General features: G+C 45.1%; 1 protein-coding gene across 4 annotated transcripts in view; it reads left to right on the top strand.

Annotated features, from left to right (window-relative positions):
- KIAA1549L (KIAA1549 like) overlaps nucleotides 1-21,963 on the top strand; it is a 179,412-nt gene that overhangs the window by 115,044 nt on the left and 42,405 nt on the right. For all 4 annotated transcript variants that reach the window (XM_056526603.1, XM_056526601.1, XM_056526602.1 and 1 more), the window contains exon 15: nucleotides 6,833-7,050. In XM_056526603.1, the coding sequence (XP_056382578.1) occupies nucleotides 6,833-7,050 (218 nt within the window). The remainder of the gene's footprint in view (nucleotides 1-6,832; nucleotides 7,051-21,963) is intronic.

Below are 21,963 nucleotides of genomic sequence, written 5' to 3'. Positions count from 1 at the left end.
CTGGGGATGATATGCAGAAGAAAAATGTAATTTAATCTTGAGTTGTTTACAGAGAGCCCTCCAGAATTTAGACACGAATTGGACGCCTCTATCCGAGACAATCTGCGTAGGCAACCCGTGAAGACGAAAAATGTGTACAAAGAATTGTTTAGCCAACTGAGGCGCAGAAGGAAGACCAGGAAGAGGGATGAAATGTGCCATTTTGGAGAATCGATCAACGACCACCCAAATAACAGTGTTGCCACGGGAAGGGGGTAAATCAGTAATAAAATCCATACCAATCAGAGACCAAGGCTGTTCGGGGACAGGCAGGGGATGAAGAAAACCAGCGGGCTTCTGGCGAGGAGTCTTATCCCGGGCACAGATAGTGCAGGCTCGCACAAAGTCCACAACATCCGTCTCCAGAGTCGGCCACCAATAGAAGCGGGAGATGAGTTGCACAGATTTCTTGATGCCCGCATGACCTGCGAGATGGGAGGAGTGACCCCATTTGAGGATTCCGAGGCGTCGGCGTGGAGAAACAAAGGTCTTTCCTGGAGGAGTTTGCCTGATGGAGGCAGGAGAAGTGGAGATCAGGCAGTCAGGTGGAATGATGTGTTGCGGAGAGAGTTCAACTTCTGAGGCATCCGAGGAACGAGAGAGAGCATCGGCCCTAATGTTCTTATCGGCAGGACGAAAGTGAATCTCAAAATTAAATCGGGCAAAGAACAGAGACCACCGGGCCTGGCGAGGATTCAGCCGTTGGGCAGACTGGAGGTAGGAGAGGTTCTTGTGGTCGGTGTAGATAATAACAGGAAAACTTGATCCCTCCAGCAGATGCCTCCATTCCTCAAGTGCTAATTTAATGGCTAGAAGCTCTCGATCCCCGATGGAGTAGTTCCTCTCCGCTGGAGAGAAGGTCCTAGAGAAAAAACCACAAGTGACAGCATGCCCGGAAGAATTTTTTTGTAGAAGAACAGCTCCAGCTCCCACTGAGGAGGCATCAACCTCCAATAGGAAGGGTTTGGAAGGGTCAGGTCTGGAGAGCACGGGAGCCGAAGAAAAGGCAGACTTGAGTCGTTTAAAGGCGTCTTCTGCTTGAGGAGGCCAAGACTTGGGATCAGCATTTTTTTTGGTTAAAGCCACGATAGGAGCCACAACGGTAGAAAAATGTGGAATAAATTGCCTGTAATAATTGGCGAACCCCAAAAAGCGTTGGATAGCACGGAGTCCGGAGGGGCGTGGCCAATCTAAGACGGCAGAGAGTTTGTCTGGATCCATCTGTAGTCCCTGGCCAGAGACCAAATATCCTAGAAAAGGAAGAGATTGGCATTCAAACAGACATTTCTCAATTTTGGCATAGAGTTGATTGTCACGAAGTCTCTGAAGAACCATACGGACATGCTGGCGGTGTTCTTCTAGATTGGCAGAAAAAATTAGGATATCGTCCAGATATACAACAACACAGGAGTATAACAGATCACGAAAAATTTCATTAACAAAGTCTTGGAAGACGGCAGGGGCGTTGCACAGGCCAAAGGGCATGACCAGATACTCAAAGTGTCCATCTCTGGTGTTAAATGCCGTTTTCCACTCATCCCCCTCTCTGATGCGGATGAGGTTATAGGCGCCTCTTAAGTCCAATTTAGTAAAGATGTGGGCACCTTGGAGGCGATCAAAGAGTTCAGAGATGAGGGGTAAGGGGTAGCGGTTCTTAACCGTGATTTTATTAAGACCGCGGTAGTCAATGCAAGGACGTAGGGAGCCATCTTTTTTGGACACAAAGAAAAATCCGGCTCCGACAGGAGAGGAGGATTTACGGATAAAGCCCTTTTTTAGATTCTCCTGGACGTATTCAGACATGGCAAGAGTCTCTGGGGCAGAGAGAGGATAAATTCTGCCCCGGGGTGGAGTAGTGCCCGGGAGGAGGTCGATAGGACAATCATAAGGCCTGTGAGGAGGTAGAGTCTCAGCTTGTTTTTTGCAGAAAACATCCGCGAAGTCCATATAGGCCTTAGGGAGACCGGTTACTGGAGGAACCACAGAGTTACGGCAAGGGTTACTGGGAACCAGTTTTAGACAGTTCTTGGAACAAGAGGACCCCCAACTCTTGATCTCCCCAGTGGACCAATCCAGGGTTGGGGAATGAAGTTGAAGCCAGGGAAGTCCAAGGAGAATTTCCGAGGTGCAATTGGGGAGGACCAAAAGTTCAATCCTCTCGTGATGAGATCCGATGCTCATAAGAAGGGGCTCCGTGCGGAAACGTATGGTACAGTCCAATCTTTCATTGTTTACACAATTGATGTAAAGGGGTCTGGCGAGACTGGTCACTGGGATGTTGAACTTGTTGACGAGAGAGGCCAAAATAAAATTTCCTGCAGATCCAGAGTCCAAGAAGGCCACAGTAGAGAAGGAGAAGGCAGAGGCAGACATCCGCACAGGCACAGTAAGACGTGGAGAAGCAGAGTAGACATCAAGGACTGTCTCACCTTTGTGCGGAGTCAGCGTACGTCTTTCCAGGCGGGGAGGACGGATAGGACAATCCCTCAGGAAGTGTTCGGTACTAGCACAGTACAGGCAGAGGTTCTCCATACGGCGTCGTGTCCTCTCTTGAGGTGTCAGGCGAGACCGGTCGACCTGCATAGCCTCCACGGCGGGAGGCACAGGAACAGATTGCAGGGGACCAGAGGAGAGAGGAGCCGAGGAGAAGAAACGCCTCGTGCGAACAGAGTCCATATCTTGGCGGAGTTCCTGACGCCTTTCGGAAAAACGCATGTCAATGCGAGTGGCTAGGTGAATAAGTTCATGTAGATTAGCAGGAATTTCTCGTGCGGCCAGAACATCTTTAATGTTGCTGGATAGGCCTTTTTTAAAGGTCGCGCAGAGGGCCTCATTATTCCAGGATAATTCTGAAGCAAGAGTACGGAATTGTACGGCATACTCGCCAACGGAAGAATTACCCTGGACCAGGTTCAACAGGGCAGTCTCAGCAGAAGAGGCTCGGGCAGGTTCCTCAAAGACACTTCGGATTTCCGAGAAGAAGGAGTGTACAGAGGCAGTGACGGGGTCATTGCGGTCCCAGAGCGGTGTGGCCCAAGACAGGGCTTTTCCAGACAGAAGGCTGACTACGAAAGCCACCTTAGACCTTTCAGTGGGAAACAGGTCCGACATCATCTCCAGATGCAGGGAACATTGGGAAAGAAAGCCACGGCAAAACTTAGAGTCCCCATCAAATTTATCCGGCAAGGATAGGCGTAGACCAGGAGCGGCCACTCGCTGCGGAGGAGGTGCAGGAGCCGGTGGAGGAGATGACTGCTGAAGCTGTGGTAGTAACTGCTGTAGCATAACGGTCAGTTGAGACAGCTGTTGGCCTTGTTGCGCTATCTGTTGTGACTGCTGGGCGACCACCGTGGTAAGGTCAGCGACAACTGGCAGAGGAACTTCAGCGGGATCCATGGCCGGATCTACTGTCACGATGCCGGCTGGCAGGTAGTGGATCCTCTGTGCCAGAGAGGGATTGGCGTGGACCGTGCTAGTGGATCGGTTCTAAGCCACTACTGGTTTTCACCAGAGCCCGCCGCAAAGCGGGATGGTCTTGCTGCGGCGGTAGTGACCAGGTCGTATCCACTAGCAACGGCTCAACCTCTCTGGCTGCTGAAGATAGGCGCGGTACAAGGGAGTAGACAGAAGCAAGGTCGGACGTAGCAGAAGGTCGGGGCAGGCAGCAAGGATCGTAGTCAGGGGCAACGGCAGGAGGTCTGGAACACAGGCTAGGAACACACAAGGAACGCTTTCACTGGCACAATGGCAACAAGATCCGGCAAGGAAGTGCAGGGGAAGTGAGGTGATATAGGGAAGTGCACAGGTGAAGACACTAATTGGAATCACTGCGCCAATTAGCGGCGCAGTGGCCCTTTAAATCGCAAAGACCCGGCGCGCGCGCGCCCTAGGGAGCGGGGCCGCGCGCGCCGGGACAGGACCGAGGGAGAGCGAGTCAGGTACGGGAGCCGGGGTGCGCATCGCGAGCGGGCGCTACCCGCATCGCGAATCGCATCCCGGCTGGCAGCGGAATCGCAGCTCTGACCGCTCTGACCGGAGCGCTGCAGCGGGGAGAGTGAAGCGAGCGCTCCGGGGAGGAGCGGGGACCCGGAGCGCTCGGCGTAACAATCACTGTGGTACAATACTTGTACTTTTACTCACAAACTCTGGTTGCAGCACAATACCCGAAGGGATGTACGCAGAAATGTTAAGTGACATGTTAGCCATCCATCGCTAAGTCTGACCATAGGTCACTGAAGAAAATGATTGTAGTGTACACAGATGGACCCTTTTTTTAAGCGTTATTCTTCTCTAAGACAATGCTCCTTCTTGGACCTGAAGACTTGGAGTGCTTTATCCTCACAGCGTGGACAGGAAAAGGACACTGTTTTGCTTATATAACAGGATTCCACCTAGAAATAGCACTTAAGCAGGGACAGGAGATATTGCTCTGGCTAAAGCCAGTCTTAAACTTACCGACTGGTCTGCCCAGAAAGACCAGAGCTGACCTGTGGCTCTGTCAAGAGCCAGATTTAGACTAGTTTTGGGCCCATCCCTCCTCCTGCAAGAGGAGGCAGAACTAAGGACTTCTCACACAGCCTTCTAGGAATTCCACTGCAAAACCATAGGCTAGGGAGCATCACGTGACCAAGGCATCATTCATCTGATGCAACAGTATTGCAAATTATAACCCTTGTTTTTCCTTAGTGTATGCTATTAATGTATGGCAATGCACAAAAACAGTTTTGCAGGTAAACTCACAGAACCCTGTATAAACAACAATGAAAGTAAGAACGGGCATGCCACAGCAGCTGTTTCACGCACAGCGGTGTATCATCAAACCCATCATTTATGGGCCTGATGATCCGCCACTGTGTGTGAAAAGGCTGCTGTCGCCTGCCCAGTGAAGTGCTCCCTGCCTCCCCGCTCCCTCTGCTCCCACTGTATTTTACCTTTGAAATAGAATAAAGTTACTGCAATCAAGCCCCATATGATGAGTGCTTCATTCTTCCTTTAATTGTTGTTTATACTCACTGGATCTTATACGCGAAGCTCCATTGGGAACAGAGTATGAGCAGCCTTTGTTATACAGAGCTTTGTTAAATGGGACTCTAGTGTGAACAGTGCCAGGTTTTTCTTCTCTTCACAATTTTTCACAGTACCCTGTAGTTTGCAGAAAGTCCTCTCACAGCCACACAACAACTTATTAGGGATGGTAGCTACAAGAAGACACAGGATATAGTGGGATAGTACGGAACCTGATCAAAACACACTCACCTGTGCGTGTTGTGCGAATAGAGGCACACCACTCAAAGTGCTTGATCAAGTTCCTTAGACGGCAGCTGCTGCGGCTCCCAGCTTCCAAGCGCAAAATATAGATTCAGAGGTATTCAGGAAAGGGTGATATGTTGCGCTGCCACGAGACATGAACTTAAGGGTAGGAGGATTTTATTACACAATAGGGATCCATGCAACGCGTTTCAAAGCCGTTCCGCCTTTGAAACTCGTTGCGTGGATCCCTATTGTGTAATAAAATCCTCCAACCCTTAAGTTCATGTCTGGTGGCTACGTAACTTATCTCCCTTTCCTGGATACCTCCGAATCTATAGGGATGGTAGCTGGAATACAGGTATTGGGACATTACATTATCGCTTATCCTGACAACTTATTCTTGTCTGAATAACATGCGAACATGGACGGTTCATCTCTGCAGCAAATATAGATTGTGGTTATCGCTTGCTTGGTGTTTATATATTGCCTTTGTCTACCAAACAACAAGCAGCGTGCCTGCATCGCCTGCCTCTCTAATTAGTGGAGTAATCCTTAAAATAGATCATTGCACATTGTGCGGCAGATGTTTCCTTCTAACACCATCATGTAGGGAAACAATACTGCATGGACATTTCTTATGTATTATATATTTCAAAATGCTGCAATATCAGTGTAAAACTAACATTTCTGACCATCAAGAAAGGACCTGACCTATTATATATTATGAGATGTCATAATAAAGATAACTTCCTTTTAGGGCTTCTCTGTTTTGAACAGTCTCTATTTAGAAAGTGATTTTGACAATATACTGGTCATCATGTACCCCTGCTGAGACCTGGTAATCAGCTGTAACCTGTAGAAAAACCTTGCAGATAGTGTTTAACATCCCTGCAGCGCCAGTATGCACATAGTGCTCATTCAAATTGATTGGTTGTCTAGGGAAGGGACAGGACAGGTCCTCCAGAGTCTGATGTGCTCTTGTGACTGCTCTACATTTTAGTCAGGTGCTGAAGATCCTAGACAAAAATCCCCCCCACCCCCCTCCATTCTTTAAAGGGGTTTCCAGGAGAAAACTTTTTTTTTTTTTTAGATCAACTGTCTCCAGAAAGTTAAACAGATTTGTAAATTGCTTCTATTAAAAAATCTTAATCCTTCCAATAATTATCAGCTGCTGAAGTTGAGATGTTCTTATCTGTCTGGAAACAGTGCTCTCTGTTGACATCTCTGCTTGTCTCAGGAACTGCACAGAGCAGAATAGGTTTGCTATGGGAATTTGCTTCTAATCTGGACAGCTCCCGAGACACGTGTCTTCAGAGGGCACTTAGACAGAAAAGAACAACTCAACTTCAGCAGTTCATAAGTACTGAAAGGATTAAGATTTTTTAATAGAAGTAATTTACACATCTGTTTACCTTTCTGGAGCCAGTTGATATATAAAAAAAAGTTTTTTCCTGGATAACCCCTTTAAGCTAAGAAATTCCTAACAAGGTGTATGAAAATGAGTTTCCTAAACTAAACAAACACTTTACTTTCCTCCCACCAGGTCAATAAAGCACTAAAACAGAAATCAGATATAGAACACTACCGCAACAAACTACGTCTTAAAGCAAAGAGGAAGGGCTACTATGATTTCCCTCCCATAGAAACAAAATCACTCAATGACAGGAAGAGGAAGGCATTTGAAAATACTCAGATGGAGATTGACAACGTCTTGGATGCTGGTACAGATACCTCTTCACCATTTGCGGAGCCTAAGAACAGGTACAGCATTAACTTACAATGACAATGATCATGGCTGAGAAATAGCTAATATTATGTGTCTCAGTGACAAAACTCATCATTCAGTCTCAAAGATATCCACATTTCTTGACAAATGGCTGCTTTTAAAGGGTATCATTGGTCCCATCTTGTTTCAGGGTCCAGGTGAAACTACCACTTTCACTAGAGCAAAGGTTTACGTGAGGATGAACTTTCATGGAATATGTTTTGAATGATTATCATTTGCCCTTTCCTATGGCCCCACAATGGTAGAAAACAAGGGATTGGGTTAAAAAGAAATGGAGGAACGGAGAAATCATGCATTGGGGGTCATTTACTTATGTGTATCTGATGGCTTTTTGTTGGGGCTTGCGGCTGCATTTAGGTGCACATCACGTGAGCAAAAGTTTGGGGCGTGACAGCCTTCACGCCCCCTCCCATAGACTTGCATTGAGGGGGCAGGCTATGATGTCACGAGCTCCGGGCACCGGCTCCAGCGTTCGGAACAGTTTGTTCCAAACGCTGAGCAGCGGAGTACCCCTTTAAAGAGCATCTGTCACATAAAACAGACTTGTAAAGCACTATGCAGTAAGGCTTCACAAACCTAATCCAGCCATACTTTTGATGAAAATTAGGAATGCCCTATATCCATAAAAATCACTTTAGTAAACCCTCTCCGACTCAATCACATCCGTTTCCTCTCTCGATTGATACGGCTCATGCGCTGTCAATGAGAGAGCAAGACATAAGAGGAGAGAGGCCTTGTGACTCACATAAGGGTTTACTAAAAAATGTTTTTCTATGGATATATACTGTACCCCAAATTTTGCAGTTCACTAGTCTATTTTATGCGACATTTGCTCTTTAAATAAGCATACCCAGGTACTGTTCTTTTAGAGAATTGCCCTCTAAATACTTTAAAGTAACCTCTGCTGCTCATTAAAGGAGGGGGGGGGGGGCCCGACTCCTGAACAGGGCCCGACAGTCTGCTGGAAGGGGGTGTGCCGACCCCACACTGAGCAGCGGCCGACATGCCCCCTCCATGTATTCCATAGAGATACATGGAGGGGGTGTGTCGGCCACAGCTTCCTGTGGGGGTCGGAATGGCTGCTTCCAGCAGACTACCGGGACCCTGTTTAGGAGATTTATCCTTTGGACAAGTTGTTTCACTGCACTACTCCCTTTAAGGAAAGAGCAGCAGTAGTTCAAATTGTTTTTCAAGCCATTTCAATCATTGCTTAGCAGCGATTGGCTGTGGGGACTGAAATCATCACTGTCCTTCCTCTTCTGAGCACTCTTCCTCTTTTGTGCTCCCACTGCTGATCCCTCTTAAATTCTGATCACTGAGTTTGGAGCATAATATTGATTGTCTGTAAGACAGCATACAGCCCTTCAGTGAAAATGACTGAAGTCATCTTTAGAGGGGAAGGGTAGTAATGCCAATACCTGTAGAGCTCTGACTTAGGCTAGGTTTACACTTTTTTTTTCTGGCAGTTTTTGAAAAAGTGCCACTGCAGTTTTTGAGCCAAAGCCAGAAGTGTATTCAGAAAGACTAGGACATATAAAGGAAGGACTTACACTTCTCCTCCCTTATGGATCCACTTCTGACTTTGGCTCAAAAACTGCAGTGGCACTTTTCCAAAAACTGCCAGAAAAAATCCAGGTGGAAACTTAGCCCAAGGCTGGGTTCCCATTACATTTCCCCCCATACGAGAGCGCATACGGCAGGGGAGAGCTAAAAACCTGCGCTCCCGTATGCCTTTCTATGCGCTCCCGTATGTAATTCATTTCACGCAGTGAAACGTTCGGTCCGGTCGGCTCATTTTTGCCCCGTATGCGCTTTTACAACCGGACCTAAAACATTGGTCGACCACGGTTTTAGGTACGGGGAAAAAGCGCATATGGGGCAAAAATGATCCAACTGAACATTTCACTGCGGTCGGCTCATTGAAATGAATTACATACAGGAGCGCATAGAAAGGCATACAGGAGCGCAAGTTTTTAGCTCTCCCCTGCCGTATGCACTCCCGTATGGGGGGAAAACGTAATGGGAACCCAGCCATAGGGAGAAAAGTTTTAGCAACTACTGCTGCACAATTGACAGAAGGCAGCGGTGGTTGGTGTTTCACTTTAAGAGAGAAATAAAACAGTCATAATTTTTAATTATTTTATTATAAATGGGAATGCATTACAGTGCTAAAGAATGCAAAATATATTGTAGATTTATCAATGTCCCTTACAAGCTCTATAATTTTACTACTGCATTGAAACAAATCCTTCCTGCACTAGAATGTAATAAATATATCACAGGCAAAAAAAAATGAGTTAAAAGCTATTTGTCATTTAATGGCAAATAAACACATTTTCTCTGAGTTGACCGATTACTTAGAATTAGGGGCAATGGCAGGATAGAATGCGTAATGAATGAGATTTTTATTCCCTCCTGATGGAGTTGCATTATTCACCCACTGTGGCTCTTCAATGACCATAGAAACAATTGAGAATCTAGTCAAATGTTAAAATTACTCAGTATCGGGGGCATGTGCGGGAAAATAGGAACTTGGCAGTGAAATGTGTATGACAGGGACGGGAATGAAGAGGCTGTGGCTGTGCTGTTGTAGGCTAGGTTTCCACTAAGTTTTTTTTTTTTTGTTTTTTTTTTGCAAAAAGGCCAATAAAAACGCCCGTTCTGCTGCATGGCGTTTTTTGGGGGAAAAAACGCTGCGTCCAGATGTTAGCTGCAAGTCAATAGGGAACTGCAGAATGCCATATCCACCTGGCCTTTTTCAGTTTGACGTTTTTTTTTGTTTTTTTTTAAATCCTTGTGGCGTTTTTCAGCTATTTTTGGCTCCTTGGCAGTTTTTCAAAAACGACCTCTTGCTGAGACTTTGGCATTTTTTTCGGGAAAAACTTGGCGTTTTCCTTCCATAGAAGTTGGCATTTACAGGTGGTTTTTATTCTTTTTTTGGACTTTAGAGATCCAAAAAGGGTTGGAGATACCTATTTTATTAAAATTTCGTAGGGAACCATTTAAAAAAAAAAAAAATAAATAAATAAAGATAAAGTAGTGATGGAAAAATTGTATTTAACAAAATTTATTTCAATATTAATTTTTAAACAGGGATCAATTTATGTGGTCTGGCAGGGAACTAAAATGTAGCTGACAATAATAAAAATGTAGAAAGGGGCCATTTAAATGTAACATTTATTTTGTTAAACTTTTTGTTGGGGATCGACCGATATCGTTTTTTTAGGGCCGATACCGATAATCGGTGGAGGTTAGGGCCGATAGCCGATAACTTATACCGATATTCCGGTATAAGTTATCGGCTATTTATCCCCCCCGCGACACCGCTGCAGATCATTGATTTAAAGCGGGTGCTTTAAATCAATGAACTGCAGTGGCTTTTGCGGTGCCATAGACCGCCGCCGCCACCCGCTCCTCTCCCCCTGCCTTTCCGGGGGTCCTGAGTCCTATCACTGCCACCGCTCCCCCCACCGCCGCACCGCTCCGTGCCCCCTACCGCCCCACCGCACCGCGTCGCACCCCCCACCGCACCCGCCCCGACCCCATTGCACCGCCCCGGCCAGATTGCCTCCCCCATCCCCGGTTTTAGAATAACCTGTTCCCAGGGTCCACTCTACATATGGCTTCGGTGGCGTCCTCCTGAGCTGTCACTGTGCGCACTGACGGTGACATCACGTTGCGTCACTCGTCATTGCGCACAGCGTAACGCAGGACGCAGCAGGAGCCAAAAGTAGCGTGGACCCCGGGAACAGGTAATTATAAAACCGGGGATGGGGGAGGCAATGGGGCCGGGGCGGTGCGGTGTGGGGTGCGACGTAGTGCGGCGGGTCGGGGGGGGGGGGGTTGCGGTCGCGGTGCGGCGGGTCGGGGAATTATCGGCTTATCGGCAAGGTAATTGCCGATACCGATAATGCCCAAAATCGTGATTATCGGCCGATAATATTGGCCAAACCGATAATCGCTCGATCCCTACGTTTTATTAGTAATGCATTTTAATACTGTGTTTAAAAAAGTGTGTGTGTTTTTAACTTTTTTTTCTTAATTTTTTACATTTTTTAGGTAGTACTACTACTCCCAGCATGGAGCAGACTGTTCCATGATGGGAGTAGTAGTACCTGTACTAATAGACACCCGTTGCGATTCTCCTATATAATGTATAGAAGTGGGTGGTCAGCCACTTCTCCGCTATCCTGCACTGTATTCTACGATGTGAATTCATGACAATTCATATTTTCCACAGAGAGCTGTGATTGGCAAGATGGTTCCAGCCAATCACAACTATTTGCGGGAAATATGAATAGATGTATATATACGTCAGTGCAGGGCAACAGAGAAGAGCAACCGTCCGCATCTATATACATTTTACAGGACGATCACAGCAGGTGTCAGGAGTGACACATGCTGCAAACTGTCCCTTCCTGCAGGTACTACTGCTCCCAACATGTAGCACACTCTGCTCCAAGCTGTAGTACCTGCATTAATAGACAGATCGCAATTCTGACGCTCGCTGCAATCTTTCTATTAGTACAGGTACTACAACTCCTAGCATGGAGCAGAGTGTGCTCCATGTTGGGAGCAGTAGTACCTGCAGTAAGAGACATATCACATCAAGTGTCACTCCTGACACCTGTTGTGATCCTCCTGATGTGATTTTCGGGACACGTGGCTACAGAGCTGGGAGAACAGCTCATATTGAGCAGTAGATATACGTCATATATCTACTGCCCAGCAAGAACTTACAGTGAGCCTGCAATGTGTATACTGTATACACATTGCTGGCTCATTTAACCACTTGCTGAGCTGTGCACTATGTGCCAGCCCTGCAAGGAAAGAGTTGACTTACACTGCTTGACAGTGTAGGTTTAACCCTTTGGGTGGTATACAGAATATACAGCTATCTATAGATAGCTGTATACAGTGTATACAGAAGAGGAGATCCCCTTACCTCCCTCACTCCCTGTCCCTGCCGGGTATGTATAGTCCACCCCCTAGTGATGACATCATTAGGGGGCGGGGCTACAAACGGGAGGCAGAGTGGTAAGCATGAAGCTCTGTTCACATTGTACAAAGTTTTGTATAATGTGAACAGACCCTTCTGGCAGTGTCGGAGTCCAGCTGTTGCTAAACTACAACTCCCAGAATGCCAAGACAGCCAAAGGCTGTCTGGGCATGCTGGAAGTTGTAGTTTTGCAACAATTGGAAGCTCTCAGTTTGGGAAGACATTGCACTATGGGCGCTCTCCCCAGCAGAGAGCGCCAAAAAATGACCTAACCCATTTTTTGTGTTTCTCTTTTCTTCTCATTTCAGATCCGTGTATGCAGAGGATTGCGGCGGATTCGGTGGATTACTGCGGATGAATTCGATTTTTTTCTCCAATGTGTCGTGTTTTTTTTTAAATTGAATTTTCAGGCTTAGTAATGGAAGCCGTCTTATTAACGGAATCCATTTCCAAGCCGGGGCTTAGCATTAGCACCAAAAACAACTAGCACTAACCCCCAATTATTACCCCGGTACCCACCGCCACAGGGGGGACGGGAAAAGCCAGTACCAACAGGCCTGGAGCGACAAAGATGGTGCTCCTGGGCCTAGGTGGCAAATGCGGGCATTATTTAGGCTGGGGAGGGCCAATATCAATGGTCCGCACCCACCCTGGTAAAATTAGGCTGTTGCTGCTTGGTTGGTATCTGTCTGAGAATAAAAATACGGGGAACCCTATGCATTTTTTTTCATAAATAAATAATTAAAAAAAAATGCATAGGGTTCCCCCTATCTTTATTCTCAGCCAGATACCAACCAAGCAGCAACAGCCTGACGTTACCAGGGTGGGTGAGCACCATTGTTGCTGGCCCTCCCCAGCTTAAATAACGCCAGCCTGTTACCGTCTAGGCCCAGGAGTGCTATTTTTGACGCTCCAGGCCTGTTGGTACCGGATCTTTCTGGAACCCCTGTGGCGGTTGGTACTGGGGTAATAATTGGGGGTTAGCGCTAGCTGTTTTTTGGGCTAACACATAGCCCCGTCAGTAAGACGGATTCCACTACTAAGCCTGAAAACTCAATTTAAAAAAAACGACACATTGGAAAAATTATTTTATAACCCCCCCCCACAGCCCTCGTTAGCCATTTTATTAAAAGAAAAAAATCTTGTTCATCCGCAGTAATCCACCGAATCCGCCGCAATCCTCTGTATACACGGATCTGAAACGAGAAGAAAAAAGAAACACAAAAAAATGGGTTAGGGTATTTTATGACGCTCTCCTCTGGGGAGGGCACCCATATTGCAATGTCTTCCCAAACAGAGAGCCTCCAATTGTTGCAAAACTACAACTCCCAGCATGCCCAGACAGCCTTTGGCTGTCTGGCATGCTTGTAGTTGTAGTTTAGCAACAGATGGAGTCTCCCTGTCTGGGAAGAGACTGGCAGAAGGGTCTGTTCCCATTATACAAAACGTAACATGTGAACAGAGCCTCAGACTTACCACTCAGCCTCCTGTATGTAGCTCCTCCCCCTAAAGACATCATCACTAGGGGCGGAGCTACACGGATTCGGCAGGCATAGGGAGCGAGGAAGGTAAGTGGACCTCGTGGTCTGTATACACTATATACAGCTATCTATAGCTGTATATTCTGTAGACTGCCCAAAGGGGCTACAGGAGCAGGGAGTCCTATCAGTCTGGTCACAGGATTCCCGACTCCTGTATAGTATTCACGGGTACACTATGCACCCCTGTATACTATACGGCCGGGGGAGGTGAGTAGTGATGCTGTATATACATCACTACTCATCTCCTTACACTCTGTGGACCGGGCGCTCAGCATCCGACCTCCAGAGTGATACCTGAAGACAGTGAAAAAACTGTCACAGGGTACAAATTTGGCTGTTTCCACACACCAGGAAAAATGCCAGAAAATCTGCCAAAATACAGGAAAAGCTGTGGCAGTTTTTCTGGCATTTTTTAGGTGTAAAAAAAATAAATAAGTGTAAACCTAGCCTAAAAGGTAGAATAGTTTCTGGCATGGTGATCAGAATCTTACATAAAGCCCAGAAAGTAACACACACAGTAACTGGGCTAATGAGAAACCTCCTAGAGATAGTGCTGGAGATTGTGTTACTTCCATTTTAGATCCTCAGCAATTAGGTCAACGATGAACACAGGGGATGATAACTAGTGGTGTATTACCCCTGTTATCATTTAGTTTACATCAAATGAAATGAAAGAATGAAAATACCATTTATCTGTATTATGCAATTCATTTACTATGCATATGCTGATATTGGGCTCACCAGGATGACAAAACATTTGGGCCTGTAAAAAGCAAAATAATTATACTGGCAAAGAATGCTGGTCGATTTCAGAAGCCTGCTGAATTGTGAATGAAGTTTTTGACTATTATATAATTCGCAGTTTAAAGGGGTACTCCGGTGGAAAACAAATGTTTTCAAATAAACTGGAGCCAGAACATTATACAGATTTGTACTTATCTTTTAGTACTTATCAGCTGCTGTATACTACACAGGAAGTTGTATAGTTCTTTTCAATCTGACCACAGTGCTCTCTGCTGACACCTCTGCCCATGGCAGGAACTGTCTAGAGTAGAAGCATATCCCCAAAAGCAAACTTCTCCTGCTCTGGACAGTTCCTGACATGGACAGAGGTGTCAGCAGAGAGCACTGTGGTCAGACTGGAAAGAACTACACAACTTTCTTTGTGGTACACAGCAGCTGATAAGTTCTGGAAGGATTAAGATTTTTAAATAGAAGTAATTTACAAATCTGTATAACTTTCTGGCACCAGTTGATTTAAAAACATTGTGTTTTCCACTGGAGTACCCCTTTAATTTTACTATTGAAAATTAGGGATACTCTCCTTCCAATTCCGTGAGGATGCTTGTTTCCTGCTGATCAGCATTGGCCGTTCTCTAATTTGACATTAGGAAACAAGGATATGTCGGCTTACCCAATCAGTGGTTAAGTAGGTCGCAATTGCAGACAGTGATTGGCTGAGGGGGTATTTCCTGTATGTTGAGACTAGACAATAAAGAGTTAATAGGTAGGAATGGGCACATAATGGGCACATAATGGGCACATCAGCATTGGTAGTGGGAGTTGTGGTCTGTTTGGCCTCGTTTACATGGCAGAATTTCTGAGAGGAATCGGGCAGAAAAATTCCGCTTGGAAATTCAGTTTCAGTCCCATTGTTTTCAGTAGGATTCAGCTGCACCGTGCACACAACTGTATTTCTACACTGGAAACATCTGGCGGGGAAATTCAAATTCCAGCCTCCACAGAAAGAATTGACATGTTCACTTGAAATGCATTGCCGTCTATAGTGACGACGCATTTCTGGGACATATGAGGGGCATATGAATGCAACCTCCTAATTAATGTTGATGGTATTGCGATGCTCCTGTATTGCTTACCTCTGATTCGATTGTCCCTGAAAAGTTGTTGCATATGGTAACAACGTATCCTCCAGCAGGTAGTATACAGTTGCCTTATTGTTTTCTGATTAATGCTTGAGTGCTTTAAACAAATAGCCTCTGTTAAAGGGGTACTCCACTGGCCAGCATTCGGAACATTTAGTTACAAACGCTGTGTGTGCACTGGGGGTGTCGACCACGCCCCTTGTGACATCACGCTACGCCCCCCCAATGCAAGTCTATGGGAGGGGGCATGATGGTCGTCACGCCCTCTCCCATAGACTTGCATTGGGGGCGTGGCGGGACATAACGAGGGGCGTGACTGACACCCCCAGTGCGCACACAGCGTTCGGAACTCTGTTCCGAGCGCTGGCCAGTGGAGTACCCCTTTAAAGCGAGTATATGAGACTAGGATTTGGTGCTCTATGAATTGAGTACAATCTCTTTACATCCTGCATCACTAACACAGTGTATCAATTTTGCTTGGTGTATAAATTTTAAACAAGTGCAGCCATGTAAAATTTTGTTTTTAAATGGACTTTTCCGCGGGAAAACATCGGTGGATAGAGCTAGTCTTCATGATTCCGGGCTTACTTTTTATTTATCACCATAGTCCTTTCCAGTGCCGAGATAAAAACCTTTTTGTTAATATGTAAAAAAGACTCATAAGCCCAGATTTCATTCCCCAGCATAGTAAAAGCCCAAGTCTAGCCCATATCCTATTTATCTAGTGGTAATAAAATAAAGCACAACACTTCACAGGGCAATACCAGGTAATAGGAGGATATGGGTGGGGGAGCGTGTGACAAAATGTAAACCATTCACCTGATTGTGTTTAAAGGGGTACTTTTTATTTTTTTTATTAACTGGTCTATTATTATCTTAATCCTTCCAGTACTTATCAGTTGCTGTATGCTCCACAGGAAGTTCTCTAGTTTTTGAATTTCCTTTCTGTCTGACCACAGTGCTCTATGCTGACACCCGATGTCCATTTTAGCAACTGTCCAGAGTAGAAGCAAATCCTCATAGCAAACCTATCCTGCTCAGGACAGTTCCTGAAAGAGGTGTCAGCAGAAAGCCCTGTAGTCAGACAAAAAGGAAATTGAGAAATTCCTGTGTAATATACAGCAGCTCATAAGTACTGAAAGGAATACGATTTTTAAATAGAAGTAATTTACAAATCTTTTTAAAGGGGTTATCCACCATAAGGTGATTTTAGTACGTACCTGACAGACAGTAATGGACATGCTTAGGAAGGATCTGTGCTTGTCTTGGGGCTAAATAACTATGTCATGCAATTACCATAACACTATGGCTAGCTTTTTGTGAACTTGTATTTCCTGTTTGACTTTTCTTTTTTTGACTACAAATCCCACAATTCCATTTTCCTCCCTCCCACACATCAGCCACCCCACCCATTGAAACATAAATAAGCTGCATCCATTCAGATCGGTGTGGTTTTCAATCAGGGTGCCTTAGTTATGCATTAGTTGCAGGGTTATGCATTAGTTACAGATTGATCTCTCTCCCACCAAGCGATCCCTCCACCCATTGAAGCAGACAGGCTCCCTGTCATCAGCTGACTAGTGAGTCAGGTCTCCGCCGCATTGCAAGCTGGGAAAAATCTGAAACAACAGTCATTTTGTATGCTGTTAAAAATAAATATTGGGGTGAAAATCACAGAAGAATTGTGAGAAAACGGTCACACACAGGTACAGACACTATATTATGAACTACACTAACTTTACAGCCCCTGTGGCATAGTCAAATAAAAAAAAATCCTGGAATACCCCTTTAAATAAACATTAAAATTAAAAGCTGTATTCCATAGTTTGAACAACTGCGATATTAAAAAGGTGGAAAAATGATCTATACAGTAATGGACTCTGTTCTGTATTGTTCTCTACATTTTTCCATTGTCCAGATTTCAGTTTCTTTGACAAAAACAGGCGGCAAATGTAGATTGAAATATAGCTAAGTAACCTGTCAATAGGAATTAACATACTCACATGGAGAGAGAACAAAGTGACGCTGTTCAGAATCTGGTGACATGTTATGGAAAAGTATAATACGCAGCCGGATCATACAAGAGCTCGGTTACCTAACACATCAATGAGACTATTCACAATGTACAGAATCAATATTCATACTAGACTAAACATGGATGCTGCTACTTTCAGGCATCACAAAATACATCTATATATCTAAAACTCAATAGGGGAGATTTATCAAAACATGTCAAGAGGAAGAGTGGTGCAGTTGCCCATAGCAACCAATCAGATTGCTTCTTTCATTTTTAAAGAGGCCTGGGAAAAAGGAAAGAAGCAATCTGATTGGTTGCTATGGGCAACTGCACCACTCTTCCTCTTGACATGTTTTGATAAATCTCCCCAATTGTGTGTGTGTGTGTGTATGTGTGTATGTTCCAGCATCACGTCCAAATGGCTGAAGATATTAACATGAAACTTGGCACACATTACTTATATGTCAACAACAAACATAGGATAGGTAATTTAACCCTTACTCACCCCCATATGCCAGGGTCAGGGTTTTTGTTTAAAGTCCCATATATATGTTACTGCATAACTCCCATACAGCTGGAGATATTTCTAGAATACTTGGTCACATGTTACTTACCGTATTTATCGGGGTATACCACGCACCGGCCTATAACACGCACCCTCATTTTACCAAGGATATTTGGGTAAAAAAAGTTTTTTACCCAAATATCCATGAAAAAATGAGGGTGCATGTGTGCGCGTGTATACCCCGATACATCCCCAGGAAAGGCAGGGGGAGAGAGGCCGTCGCTGCCCGCTTCTCTCCCCCTGCCTTTCCTGGGGTCTAGAGCGCTGCTGTCGGCCCTTTTCACCCCCTGGTTATCGGCGCCGCTGCCCGTTCTGTCCCCCTGACTATCGGTGCCGGCGCCTATAGCCAGGGGGAGAGAAGCGGCGCCGACAGCCAGGGGGAGAGAAGGGGCAGCGGCACCCATTGCCGGCGCCGCTGCCCTGTTGCCTCCCCCCATCCCCGGTGGCATAATTACCTGAGTCCGGTCCGCGCTGCTCCAGGCCTCCGTCGTGCGTCCCCAGCGTCGTTGCTATGCAACGTTGCGTACAGCGCATAGCAATGACGCCGGGGACGCACGACGGAGGCCTGGAGCAGCGCGGACCGGACTCAGGTAATTATGCCACCGGGGATGGGGGGAGGCAGCGGCGCCGGCAATGGGTGCCGCTGCCCCTTCTCTCCCCCTGGCTGTCGGCGCCGCTTCTCTCTCCCTGGCAATCGGCGCCGGCACCGATAGTCAGGGGGACAGAACGGGCAGCGGCACCGATAACCAGGGGGTGAAAAGGGCCGACAGCAGCGCTCTAGACCCCAGGAAAGGCAGGGGGAGAGAAGCGGGCAGCGACGGCGTCTCTCCCCCTGCCTTTCCTGGGGGTGTATCGGCGTATAACACGCACACAGACTATAGGCTAAAAATTTTAGCCTAAAAAGTGGGTGTTATACGCCGATAAAAACGGTATATGTTTATATGTCCACTTAAAACATAGGATAGTTAATTTAACCCTTAACCCCCCCATATGTGAGGGTCTGGGTTTTTGTTTAAAGTCCCATGCAAATCTATGGGAAATGTATATTCCCACATAACTTCCGTACGGCTGGAGATATTTCAATAATACCTGGTACACATATTACTTATAGTTAAATTAACCCTTACCTACACCTTTATATAAAAGATGGGTTTTTGTTTCAAGTCCTATGCAAGTATATGGGACTTCCGTTACCTTACTCCACAAGCTCCGCTCTGCATCTCCTGGTGAATGTGTCAGTCCAGTTTGCAAGCCACACCCCATCTCACAAAGACACACTCACCATTTAAGCCCCACCCCTTTAATTATGTACCCTTTTTGTGCATCGGTCTGGCTTGCAAATCACACCCAGTCCCACAAAGCCATGTCCCCTTCTATTTTCAGGTTACAATATCTTCATCACAAATCAGTCCCACGTCAGGACAGGATATGAGGATTGGACATAAGGACAGGATATGAGGATGGGATATGAGGATGGCATATGAGGATGGGACATGAGGTTGGGATATGAGGACGGGTTATGAGGACTGGATATGAGGACCACCACTAGAGGGAGCTTGATTCCCTTTGCTCCCCATCTCCTGGTTACCATATCAGAATGCAAAATCACTGGCTGTGGAGTGTTTCCATTGCTATACTGTGGTTTAGTGCATCCAGTAGTCAGACTGTTACATAATGCTGTGCCATCTTATGTACAGAAAAGGGTACAGTAGCTGCTATGCTTTTCTATAAATATATATTGTTCTGCCTAGGTATTCAACCTGTGGTATGTGCACCCTGAGGATATGTGCCATGTCTTCATGAGGTCCTCACACTAGTTTATTATAATAGTTCCTATAAAACAGAAATATCATAATATGGGTTTATTCTCACATCTATAGCTGTTTAAAAAATAATGAGATCTATTAAAGCTCTGTTCACATGTTTTGTCCTCATGTTTAGTATTGGGAAAGCTCCAAGCATGTCCACAGCTAGTCCACTGTCAGATGAAGGGCATAGGAAGTCTTTTTTTTTTTTTTTTTTTTTTTTATTGCTCGCGTCTACCCAGTATACATCAAAATCCAACAAAAATTCAAAAATATCATGACATAGTAGACCATACTATTTAGTACCTAGGAATGGATCCTTTTATAAATATGCATCTTTTAAATAAAGGCCTTATTAGCTTATGGGTGATACATCAACACCTTAATGCATGCCTCAGTGAAAGCTCCAGTGACATCACTCTCCATTTATATGAACAATCACGGAGGGTCAGCAGTACCATCGCTCTAAAGGGGGTTCAGAAGGAGGATAGAAAGACTGACTGGCTTTCCCAGGAAAGATTATATAATGTAAATGTTATTATCTGGACTGCTTATATGTAGTGACTGGCTATATGTGGGTAGTTACATCATTACAGTTTCCCTAGGACTTCCTCCTAGGAGTAGGAAAAATATTCCACCAGGGCCTTACACATTCATGCCTCCGGAATCTAATCATAGAAAAAGGCTATACGGGGGAATATAGCCGTATGGGTCTTTTGGTTATAAATGGAATGCCTACAGTCCCCTTGCTGAAAATCTGATTATAGTGTCACACTGATGGGACCCCAGTGACTCCAACAATGTAATCTATGAGGGACACTGGCATTAAAGTTAAGATTTATGAAAACTGTATGTGAATGTGAGACAGTGGCTGGAATGGTCGTCAGGCATTGTGGATACCAGGTTTAAGAAAACCCATATCTCATCTTAGTTTTAGGAGACCTTTTATTCCCTTCCTGGGCCGCTTCAGTTTTTTAGACTAACCCAGATCAGCACAGGTGCTGAAGACAGCTTGTCACTGGGCTTTAAAACTATGTAATGTTAGTCTGCAAGTGAGGCTGTGAGAATCCTTCACCACTACTTTTGAATCTGGAGGTTTTCAGCCTCATAAAGGAGATTTTGTGACCTGTGTGAGTTAAACATTTGTTATCTGCTTTGTTGGGTGGTTGGTAGTAAGCCCCACATGGTAAGTTTTCTATATAGCTAGCGCAGGACAAGCAGGATTTATTTTTATGGGACTTGTGAAAGTTGTTTTTGTCTTGTTACTAAAAATAAAGACAGGAGAAGCCCTGTTTAAACATTACTTCCAAGTCCCTTTCTTTGTCTTCTATTTATCTATTGCTGCTATTTGACTGGTTTTATAGAGCTAATCTTCCACAAGAAGAACCATGGATCAAAAGTCTATAGTAAACAATCAGATTTTAGCTTTGATTTTTCCAACGTTTATTTAAAAATGAGAGCAGCAATCTGATTTGGTGCTATGGGCAACTGCTCCACTGTTCCCCTGCACACATTTTGATAAATTTCGTCCTCTTTTTGGTCAGTAGTGTTGAGTAGCATAGGCCATATTCGAATTCGCGATATTTCGCGAATATATGGACGAATATTCGTCATATTCGCTAAATTCGCATATTCGTAATATTCACGCTTTATTTTCGCATATGCGAATATTCGCATTTGTGAAAATTTGCATATGTTAAAATTAGCACAAACGAAAAATCGCATATGCGAAAATTTGCATAAGCAAAAATTTGCATATGCAAATTGTCGCATATGCGAAAATTCGTACGCCACTCTCACACAGTAGTATTAGAGCCTTCTTTACACCACACAAGCTGGAAGCAGAGAGGGATGATCATTGTGATGTGTTCTGTGAAAAAAAAAAAAAAAACGAATATTCGTAATTGCGAATATATAGTGCTATATTCGTGAATATTATATAATAATATAATCGCAATGCGGATTTTATACGCGAATATCGCATATTCGCAAATAAAATTCGCATTGCGATTATTCGCGAGTCATTGTGCTCATCTCTTTTTAATCACAGCCAGTGGATGAGAATAATGAATGTGAGA

Source organism: Hyla sarda, chromosome 6, assembly GCF_029499605.1.
Source record: "Hyla sarda isolate aHylSar1 chromosome 6, aHylSar1.hap1, whole genome shotgun sequence".
In the NCBI taxonomy this organism is placed as follows: domain Eukaryota; kingdom Metazoa; phylum Chordata; class Amphibia; order Anura; family Hylidae; genus Hyla; species Hyla sarda.
Note: the sequence above shows the minus strand (reverse complement) of the source record. Positions and strands in the feature narration are given on the sequence as shown.